Genomic DNA, 11,933 nt, shown 5'->3' with positions numbered 1-11,933 from the left:
TGGATTTATGGAATAGATAGTTTCTTTTTCCAACTAATATACTATTTCAAAATTTGAATGGCTTTCATGAAAAAAACCAAAATAGAAACTGATCTGTAGTTAATCATTCACCTATGACTGCATGTTCTAATGACATGGTTGTTATTAAAAACACATAACAACAATAATAGCAAAAATAAACACCCAGTTCCTATCCCTCACTCTATCCATAGAATGTAAATAGTGAAAACTTCTCAAAGGTATAGGAATCTATAGTAAACATGCCCCTGCTTTTCATGTGCTGCATGAGATATTGGTCAAAAAAATGTTATCTCGGTTTTCGTGTTTTAAATAGGTTTTGGCTTTAAATAGGCTGACTTGTTTCTCGAGGTACATGATATCTAACCTTAAGGTAGGCCATCCAAAGCTCTCAGAATTTCTCCCAAATGTCTCTTTTAGATTCTTATCTCAAGCATGAAAGAGGAAGATTAATGCTAGAAGAGACCTTGGATCTTAATCCTTACAACTTAATTTCTACATTTTAGAAATGAAAAAAAAAAAAGAGAGAGAGATTCTATAATAATTCAGTGCCTACTAAATGCAATACACTGTTCCAGTTTTCCAGTTGTAAAGAAAAGGCTGCCCAAGAGATTGTGTGAGGCAGATATGTTTGACTTTCCATATCCATCCTCTACTCTTCATGCTGCCCTCTGCCCCAAGGCTGACCTGTACGGATTACGTTCACCAGCTCTCAAGCCCATGACCTCTGAGGGGGTCAGCTAGTGGGGAGCCATGGCATAAGATTAATCAGAAGGATGGGGGGGAAAGTAGAGTGACAAGGGTATTATTCCCCTGGACTTTGCAGTTTCCTCTGACTGACTGCTCAGCTTGACAATAGCCCACTGCTCCTCTCCATGTGTCCCCTCACCTTCCAGTCTCCAATAGCCTCATCCTTCCCTCTTTTCTCAGGGCCTGGTCTTGTGACAGCTTTGCTGTTGCTGGCCTGGGCTCCTGCACTAGGCCCTGTACTTTCCCTATTCCCCCCCAGACTTTTATTATTAGTCCCCTTGTAAATAAATCCTCCTTAACTTATTCTGAATATGTTGTCTGTTTCCTTTTGGGATGCTAACTAATACAGAGATGCCAACTCAGATCTCAGGAAGTTTACACTTTAGCTGAATTTCCCAAGGCCATTCAGAAGTGGCATATTGGGGATTAGAATTAAATTCTCCTAACTCTAAACTGAGATATCATTTAAGTGCCCCATATGGCCCATAGACCAGCTTAAACTGACACAACAAAAGGGCCAGTATGCATACTTTTTCAAATACAAGATTTTTTAAATCTACTGCTCGCGTTTATAAATTAGGAAAATTCATATAAAATATTTAGATTTTTGGTGGAGTTTTATTACTCTATATGGGAGCAGATTAGAAAGTACCATTTTTTTTTTTCCTGCTATGCGGGCCTCTCACTGCTGTGGCCTCTCCCGTTGCGGAGCACAGGCTCTGGACGCGCAGGCTCAGTGGCCATGGCTCACGGGCCCAGCCGCTCACGGGCCCAGCCGCTCCGCGGCATGTGGGATCTTCCTGGACCGGGGCACGAACCCGTTTCCCCTGCATCGGGGCGGACTCTCAACCCCTGCGCCACCAGGGAAGCCCTGCCTATCAGGCTCTTGATCGGTTTTACTAACAATGAACTTTAGCTGAATATGTCTGTGTCACTGACAATGTCATTCACTTTAGACATTCTGTCTCAATTCATACATCTAATCCCACCACTAAGAAATTAAATCAAGAATACAAGGTAACCCTTGGTTTGCAGTTACTAAAATTCAAAAGGAAATATTTAAGTTCCTTCTTAAATCTCCCAAACTGTTTTACTCTTCATTTGTAACAGAAAATAAATCCTTTAGCAGGTCTGCCAATGCAGATGATAAACTATCACTCAGTCTAATTTGCACTGGAAATAATTATGCAGTCAGCTTGGCATTAAATCATTTTAATCAGTTCTTGAAACTGGAAGTTGAAACATCTTCCCACTGGGATTTTTGCAGTGGTTGTTACCCAGTAGCTCTTTGAGACAATTTGCAAAATATGCAGGTAAAGGCACCAAATGGGTTGTTAGCTATGGAATCAGAAATGATGGACAGACCAATACAATGGAATATCTATTCTAGTAAGTCTCTCTTAGTGGATGTAACAAAGATTTCTAGTGGCCAAATGTATACTCAGTTCACAAATCTAAACTCATTTTAATTCAACATAGAGCTATATTTTAGTAGGTTCCAATTAAACCAAATGCGAGTCATCACTATCTGTCCTTGAGGGAAGGAAACATTCTAACAAGATAGTACACTGTAGCACTGAGAATCCCAAGTCATTTTCCCAGTGAACTCCTGAGTGTCTACAGGATTTCATCAAAGGCTTGCCATGCATTTTATTTTTCATTAGAATATGTGACTACAGAAAGTGTATAAATGCTGAATTTATGGTATGCAGTGAATTGCCACTTTAGTGCTAAAAACCATTTTCAAGAGTTAAGTCTAATCCAAACCACACTTTAATTTCAAATGTAATGAATTAGATTTTGATACTTAAATTTCATGATGGTTGCAAAAAAAAAATCCAACATACTAAATTTAAACTCTCAAAGGCTTCAATTTTACTCAGCAATTTGGAACTTTCCTGGTTTTGCTTTGGCTAAATACTATTCTTTCCATTCATAGCTGCCTAGTATAACCTACTGAATATCTATTAAATATGATGCAAAATAGATCAGGTTATACAATTTTTAAAAATCATTCTAGTAACGTAGGGTGAATGATACAGCATGATCTTCTGGGAAAAACTTACTAATTGGGGCTTCCCTGGTGGCGCAGTGGTTGAGAGTCCGCCTGCCGATGCAGGGGACACGGGTACGTGCCCTGGTCCTGGAAGATCCCATATGCCGCGGAGCGGCTGGGCGCGTGAGCCGTGGCTGCTGAGCCTGCCGTCCGGAGCCTGTGCTCTGCAACGAGAGAGGCCACAACAGTGAGAGTCCCGCGTACCATAAAAAAACAAAAAACAACAAACTTACTAATTTTATACAAGCCAGGAATGGATTAAAATTCAGTCTTTTTTAAATTAAAAAAAACACACCCTAATTTTCATTGTTTTTCAAAAAATATACAGTAAAATAAACATGGCTAACAGAGTACTGCCAATTAGTGGTTATTTGTAACTAGCATAAATGAATAAATATAAACCATTTGTAGTTAAAATATTAATTTTTTTGCAAATAGATATTTCTGAAGGCTCCATGTCCATATTTAGCTTAGGTGTAGCACACTATATGTATTATTTATTTGTATATGTACTATTAATTTTTCTTCTATTCTTGTTATTGATAAAAACACCTATCTATATATATCTAATATAACTATAAATATCAATATCTATCTATCTACCTATCTATCTATCAAACTCTCTTCTATCTATCAAGCCACTTGAGTAAAAGCTCTTTATCCATATTGGGCAAAATAAATTTGATAAACAAATCTTTAATTGATAAATATTATGATGTAAACTAGAGGTCAGACTCTGCCAAAATGATCAGTCACCATTCTGAAATGAGAGTCACTAAGGCGAGAATACAATTATGCAGTTTAATCAGACTGGAATGTGTGAATTAACTGGAAAAAAACAAAAGCTGAAATATAATCAGCAATTAAGATGCAAGTGCTTTTTAGCATTTTAAAATAATAACTACAAAGCTACTCTTTCTGTTTAAATTTTTACTTCACTGAGTGACTGATTGTATCCTAGGCTTTTCTTATTGATTGCTGACCTTTTCCTGTCATTTGATGTTAAATACCATGCATTGAATGCATCACAATGTAACATGGCCTGAAATGGATCAGTAAGTTGAATGTGACCATAAGAAATGGATCCAATCCTTGACTTAGCAGAGACTAATCTTATTTATAAGTTTGCTTTATTCCATTTCATTTTTCTTAGTACATTCACTTACTAAATACTATTAACAATCAAATTAGTGATGATTTTAGTATTTTATCACCAAAACCTTTGTTTCAATGTTTTATTAGTAAAAGGCAACCACATAGCCTTCTTGATTGTGAAGCCGTTGTCCAGTCAACTCCTTTTTATGCCTCAGGCCTTAGGACACACTAATTTTAAGACCATCTCCAAGGCCTTCTATACAAGGTGCTTTGATGTTGAGAAGGAAGAAATGGCCAAAGTGTCTTAAGTCTTCTGTTATGTTAAATATCCCATATTGGGCAATGATGAGCAAGTAAAATAGACATATGAAATAATACATTTTTGGTATATTCAACCTATGATATAATTATTATGAATGTTCCATGCATTGATATAATGATATGAAGTAGTTTAAGGTCTAGTTAGTAAGACTAGAAAATAAGTCAATAGTGGACTATGAATCATTATTTTATTTAATGATACAATAGTTGGCATTATTACAAAATCGAGAGATGTTTTCTCGTCTTTATGTATGTTGAGACTCTCCTACCTCTCATAGGGAAGGGACAACATTAATGTCCTTATTTAGCTTAGTATGATTTATGTCGTATACATGTGACTTTTAGACATAATTACAAAAAGAACAATCTACCACAAAAAAGCACTAAGGACTCCTTCATGCTCAGGAGCCAAAAACTGAAAACCAAGATCTTGTCAATACATAATGAAGCCTCTTTGGCTTTCTTCACTTGGAGTGATGGGATCAATCATTGATTGAATTGACAAAACAGTTATTTAACTGTATAATCTTGTTCAAGACTCATTACATTGGTTAATAAATGGCATGTCAAACTTGAAAACAGTGAAAAACTAGTTTTTGTTTTGTTTTAGTTTTTGGTTTTGGGACCCTGCAATATTATTCAAATATTCAAAGTTTCCCAACATATGGTAGTGATTTTTCCACAATTCCTTTCTCAAACTTAACTGCATATTAGAATCACCTGGAAAACTTTAAAAACTGCTGATATCTGAGTTCCATCTTCAGAAACTATGATGTCATTTGGATGGCAGCCTGGGCATTGGGTCTTGTATCTCCCCCAGGTGATTATAATGAGCAGTAGACTTGGTATATTTAAATATCATATTCTTATCACAACTCACTGCTGGATTGCCACCCAACTTTTTCAAATGTCTTATTTACTGAATCGATGGTCTCCCTATCCCTCTCTTTTTTCTTAATATAGAATTTTCTATCAAAACTTGAATGTGCCTTATATTAAAAAAAAGCAGGGGGGCTTCCCTGGTGGCGCTGTGGTTGAGAATCTGCCTGCCAATGCAGGGGACACGAGTTCGAGCCCTGGTCTGGGAAGATCCCACATGCCGCGGAGCAACTGGGCCTGTGAGCCACAACTACTGAGCCTGCGCGTCTGGAGCTTGTGCTCCTCAAGAAGAGAGCCTGTGATAGTGAGGGGCCCGCGCACCGCGTTGAAGAGTGGCCCCCGCTCGCCGCAACTAGAGAAAGCCCTCGTACAGAAGCAAAGACCCCAAAATAAATAAATAAATTAATTAATTAAAAACAAAAAAAACAGGGACTTCCCTGGTGGCACAGTGGTTAAGAATCCGCCTTCTTATACAGGGGACACGGGTTCAAGCCCCGGTCCGGGAAGATCCCACATGCCGCGGAGCACCTAAGCCCGTGTGCTACAACTACTGAGCCTGTGCTCTAGAGCCCTCGAGCCACATCTCCTGAAGCCCGGGCACCTAGATTCCCGTGCCCTGCAACAAGAGAAGCCACCGCAATGAGAAGCCTGCACACCGCAATGAAGAGTAGCCCCTGCTTATCGCAATTAGAGAAGGTCCGCGCACAGCAACGAAGACCCAACGCAGCAAAAATAAATAAATAAAATAAGTTAAAAAAAAAAAAGCAATTACTCTGATACGTTTATTCTGTAGTTTTTGTAAACACGTACTTTTTTATACATGTTAGAGACAAGGACAATAACTTTTAGCAGTGTTTATTTTTGTTAAAAGAAACTGATGGAATTGAAGGTTAAATCACCTTCCGATTGCACAGATTAAACAAGAAAGTATTACATATTTCATCTTTACAAAGCATCTTATTGATTTAAAAAGATCCATACTATTGATAAAGTTCATGATGAAACATATAAGTAATAAGGAGACTAAAATATTTATTTTACATATCTACAGTATGTATTGTCCTATTTCTAGATCAACCACAAATTACACAAGAAAATATTTAGATACATGAAAAAGCTTCAGAACATAAAAAATTAACATTTTGAAAAAAATCACTTGTGAAAGCTCATTAAATAATAACATTGACAAATAAATAGTTAATCAGCTTTACTTATTAGCTGCTGCCATGCATTTCTGGCATTCCATTCCAAGCGAGGGTCAGCATGCAGGGTATAATTTCATACTATGAGACTGTAAAAAGCTACAGGGCTTATTTTTGAAGTGAAATGTCACGAAGTCTTTCACTCTTTCAAAGGGCGATCACTCTTGGCTGCTAAACTGTTCCCATGAAGATTACCAAAAAAGCACCTTCCTGAAGTGTTAACCTGAAGATTCGTGGCAACAATTTTTTTTTTTTTTAACTTTTCAATTCTGAAGAGGTTTTGTTGGGGGGTGGGGGAGATGGATTGGGAAATGAAGGGTAACTGAGAAGCCCTTTTCCTTTTTAAAATGTAATGATTCAGTGATGTGTATAGTATCACCAGTCTTTCAAGAACTAATACTACAGGATGTGTGGAATTAATACTACAGGATGTGTGGAATTTAAATGCAAATCCCACTCATGGATGTGCGTACGTCTTGAAAAACTTGAAAAGAAAAAGCTATTTCCAAAGAAGCTCCTGATACTTAGGACAGCTTGCTGGGTTTGATCAAAGCAGAAAGCATATATTTTCAAGTAAGAAAAGAGCAGTGGCAGGCTTGAGTCTTCTGAGCAATCAAATCTGTAAAGCAGATGGTTACCAGTCAGTCCAGTTTGGAGAGCCTGAATTCTAACTCATGCTGTGCTTGCTGGATTTGCTGGCTCTTTTCCGCTCTCTGTGATGCTGGGCTGGCTTGGCAGGAGACATGCTCTCGAAGTTATGACTGGACTCATTGTGCTGCCGCGTGTACCTCTTGCACTTGCAGGCGGTGACCACCGTGATTTTGTAGGTGCGCGTGCTGCCATCTTGGCACTGCAGCTGGATTCTCTGAGTACGCGTTTTGTCATTGACACACCTCCACTCCTGGGAGCTCCTTCTGCTCCAGTACTTTGTTCCATAGCCTCCTCCGATCCAATTGGGGAGCACAGGCAGGGGCAAGCATTCGCCAGCGCACACCAGCTCCTTCAGGGGGCTGATGCTAGTGCACTGGCCGTCAGAGATGTATTTGGTGGAACGCAGTTCCCGGCAACCTACTTGAACTCGAGCTGCAGAAAACAGGAAAAAAATGTGCATCAGAGGCAAAAAACAAACGGACAGTTTTTTTAAAAAAGTAATCTGCAATGACAAAAATAATGTCCAAATGATAGCAAATGGCCAAATAGGAAGCGAACACCTATTTTATTTTCACAATGCAAAACACTGCCTGGATGGTTGTAGAGAAAGCTTTCATGAAAATTATCAGCTTATATGGCTACAATTTATGGAATAAAATAAACTGGGCCTGATTTTTTTTTCATGTATAACATTAGCTAATAGCTTACTGGAGTATATGAAAATCCCATTTTCTTAGTCTTACTCCCCAATAAGTATTAAGCAGGTCTTACATTTCTGTGTAAATATTCATTCTTTAATGAGGTAAGAAGGAGTATACTTTAATGTTCTTTTACTCATGGGTCATATTAGTTAATGTCTGCAAGTGCTTTTAATTAGGTTTTTTAAAAAAAATCTATTGAGAAAATGCAGAAAATATTTAAATATTGTGTACAATGCAATCCATAATATTTTGTTTCACTTATAAAATTCAGCTGCAGAGAATCATATATACATATGTGTACGTTTGACATTTTGCATATCAAACTTAATAACTGCATTTTAAGCATAAATCCCCAAGCTGACTTTTAAAAACACAAATATTAAAATGTTTAAATGCAAAATGTCACTACAACTCAATATTTAAAGAATATAAAACCCCCTAAATCAGGAACGTATGGTTGCCATAACAACTTGGCTACATTTCCATGAATTTTATGGCAGAAAAATGCCTAACATGTCTGATTTACAACTGCAAAAGGAACTACGGTGTTCGTTTCCTGAGTATTGGTCATGGCAAACTTTTTGTTTAGTCATTTGAATTTGATAAGCATGTTCTCTAATTGACTGTTTCTCATTACATGCCTTACATAATTAAAGCAAAAATTAATCTTGAAATATTTGAGTTTTCCTTTCCATTGCTTTGTTATCTAAACTTGAGGAGAATTGCCTGTAACAAGCTTGGGGGAAAAAATCGAGCCTTGTTAACCAGAAATATATATATATTTCAAAGTACAGACTGCTGAAATTTAAAAAATATAAATTATAAGGGACATTGAAGTGGTCTTGCATAGAATATTGAAAGCTAGTATGAAGTAGATACTAAATTCGGAGTTTTACGTCAGCTCTGTACCGCAGTACTAGTAAGGTGAGAGATATAGGCTAAAGGGATGTGATAATTGTGAAAAAATTTAAGGTACATGCACATACATCCATGCGGGTACAGAGCATGAGACTGAAATTAAAGTGTAAACTAGCTGGCTGGTCTGGGTGCTCTGCCTGTCTGATTCTGATTCCAGTTCACCTTCCTGCAGCTGCCTTAGGAATGCACCTGGAAACAGCTGGAGATGATTTTGACCTGTCTAGCTTTTTGTTCCTGTTCATATAGAGATTTGGCATTTTTACAGTGACAGTTCATTGACAATGAATACCCACCACATTGCTCGGTAATCTAATAATAATAAAGTAGTTCCTGTGTACCTAAAAGCAACCATCCTCATGAAAATTAAAACACCTTGGTTTTCTTAGAAAGACACTAACAGTCACATTTGCTTTGACTTTTCAGAGGTTGAAACTCCTTTTAGCACTTGAACGACGAGTGCTTGAGGACGAGCTAAAGATTTGTGTAAGATTTCTTGTGCACTGTTTCTCTGTGTCTCTTTTAAAACCCTATTACTAGCATATGAACTCTTCTAAAGGAAAGGAGTGAAGTAAAAGAAGAAATTTGAATCCCTCTAACTAATGGTCAATGAGTCTGTCAATTAAGCAAACAGAAAAGAAGAAAAATATTTTCTATACAAAGTATTATTGTACTGTCATTATTTTATATCTCTAAAGTCATGAAAGTTTCCCCAGTCTCTCCCAGAAATATACAGTTACCTAAATTTTGATCTGGTTAATGAGGAATTATTTTGGAGAATATGATTCTCCAATGTTTTTAGTTTTATCCCTCTTTCTCAAATATCATCATCCAAACTTCAACTTTTTCACTAGACATGTTTTAGAAATCAGTGTGAGCCATTTTTTTTTCCCCAAAAAAGCTTCTTTTTTTTCCCTTGTGATTTCCCATACATGCTTTGGTTAATTACCTTTATACACTTTACTAGAATTGCACATGTCCTGAAATAAACAGAAAACAATCTGAATTTAACTAGAACAACACTTTGTAAAAATTCTCATCTTGCATGATTTTAAAGAAGCAACAGTCTAATTCCTGGAAACATTTTCTTTTGGAATGTTTAGAAACTTAAGTCTGCGCCTACATTATCAAATCACTGTTTTGGTAATGTTAACTTTGTAGGGAAGAATGCCAATATACACGTGCAGCAGATTTTCCCAGATTGTTTAGCAAAACGTATATGGTTCAGGTTAGTTAGCAATGAAACAGTTCTACAGGAATGTGAGCTAATGCTACCAAATAAGAAAAAACCAAATCCATGGAAGTAAAACACACTTACTGTTCCGATCCAGTCCAGTGTCACTGAAATGCCTGCCTCCATTTCTGGCTTGATTCATCGTGCTGTTGTTGCTGGGCTGTGCTGGAACAGGTTTAACCACATGTGAATAAAGGATTTCTGTGGCATCATTTTTAAAAGCCAAACAGCTTTTCATTAGGATGCATGCAAGGGGAATGAGATAGAAATGAATGGCAGGAGGAAGCATGGTGAGTAGAGGATTTGCTTGGCTGGAGAGCTGGTTAATTCCTTTCCCTCTGCTTCTGCACTGTAACTGTGAAATTCCTCCTCAAGGTTCCCTTTATATATCCACTGAGGTTTGGCGTTCATTCAGGTGTAAAGTTGTGTAAAGCTTCAGAGTGAAAACACAGAGAAGGGGTGGGATCCCTACATGACCCTGCAAAAGAATTTTACCAATGGAAGAGAAGACTACAGAAAAGGAGGAGCTTGGTATACAAATTGCCTGAAATTTCAGAGTTGGACTTCATCAGTTGTCTGTGAGCTGAAGCAGCCAAGCATACTCTATAGTAACTACAGCCCCCCTCTTTCTCTCTCTCTCTGTCTCTGTCTCTCTGTCTCTGTCTCTCTGCCATTTCCTTTCCTAAATCTAGTTCACATTCGGGTTTAATTTAAAAGAAAATATGCTGCTGTTCATTTGAAGAGATTTACATTCCCACAGTTGTTCTGTATTTGCGATAGGGAGAGGGTTCATCCCAGATAATAAGAGGAATTCAGGAGTTAAATATTGTAGGGCTTGCATGAAGCACCTAATTAGTTAAACATATCTTGTTTCTCAAGACGCAAACCACCATATTTTTTTCTTAAATGTATAGGCACAGAGCTAAAAATCTCCCCCCTGGACACACTTAAATAATGCAGCTTTGATCTGCATGAACTGCTGCGCTCCTAGGTAAATTATTGCCAGGGGTTCTGTGTGGAGAATAATGAGCATAGCTCTGTCTGCGTTAAAGTAACTAATATCAATTTTCATCTTAAAAATGTGACACAAGCGTTAACATTCATTGCCTCATTTTACGTGAAAGAAAGCCATTTCTGACAGATTATTGTTTAGCAAATTAAATTCAAGATAATTTTTACAAGGTTTTTCATTTGCTTCAGAACACATGTCCTACCTGCATTTACTGAACATTTTGTTCATTACTTCCTTTGGCTCTGCTGCTCACATAAGAAACATGGTAGTTTTCTGTTTATCCACACAAGGCACAGATGTTCCATTAATTACTACTAGGCCACTAATCTCTATCCTTAAAACAATTATGAAATTCCAACTGATTGGTGGGACATTTTGATTGGAATCAAAATTCTGAATCTCTTTTCAGTTTTAAATCCATTTTTTTTGCGCTTCGTGTGGCTATTAAACTCACCCTATGGCATGGATACATCTCTTTATAAACTTTTTCCTATTGTAACTGCTGTTCATATCTATCTGTCTATCTATCTATCTATCATCAGTTATCTGGGTTTTTCCACAGCGGCACTATCGGCATTTTGGAATAGATACTTCTTTGTTATGGGGGGGTGGCATTCTGTGAGTTTAGTAGCATACCTGGCTTCTACCCACTAGATGCCAGTAGCACCCCCAGTTATAACCAAAAATGTCTCCAGACATTGCCAAACGTCCCCTGTGAGCTAAAATGACTCCACTTGAGAACTACTTGTTATCTATCTCTATCTCACTACAAAAGAAAGTACAATTAAGAACAAAAGACTAATTATTTAATAATACTAAGGAATAATTAGGAGAAAAATGGTACTGTGGTTTTACTTAAAAACAACAACAGCTTCTCTTTTAGAGGTATATACTGAAATATTCCTAGATGAAATAATATGATGCCTGGAATAAACTTCCAAAACAACATGGGAGGGGGGTAGTTAGGTGTGTGGATGGGGCATGATTTGATGGCTGTTGGGGCACGCTTCCGGATATTCTATTCTGTTTACTCTTGTATATGTGCAAAATTCTACATAATCAAAAATTTTTAAAAAACTAAATTCAAAAAAATCAATAT

General features: G+C 37.3%; 1 protein-coding gene across 1 annotated transcript; it reads right to left on the bottom strand.

Annotated features, from left to right (window-relative positions):
• Positions 1-5,774: 5,774 nt before the first annotated feature.
• SOSTDC1 (sclerostin domain containing 1) lies at positions 5,775-10,520 on the bottom strand. The gene is made up of 2 exons (XM_079931341.1): positions 9,907-10,520; positions 5,775-7,404 (listed from the first exon to the last, which is right to left on the bottom strand). Exons 1-2 carry the CDS (start codon positions 10,109-10,111, stop codon positions 6,989-6,991), a joined length of 621 nt encoding a protein of 206 aa, XP_079787467.1. The 5' UTR covers positions 10,112-10,520; the 3' UTR covers positions 5,775-6,988.
• Positions 10,521-11,933: the final 1,413 nt, after the last annotated feature.

Source organism: Stenella coeruleoalba (genome assembly GCF_951394435.1).
Source record: "Stenella coeruleoalba genome assembly, chromosome: 9".
Taxonomy (NCBI): domain Eukaryota; kingdom Metazoa; phylum Chordata; class Mammalia; order Artiodactyla; family Delphinidae; genus Stenella; species Stenella coeruleoalba.
Note: the sequence above shows the minus strand (reverse complement) of the source record. Positions and strands in the feature narration are given on the sequence as shown.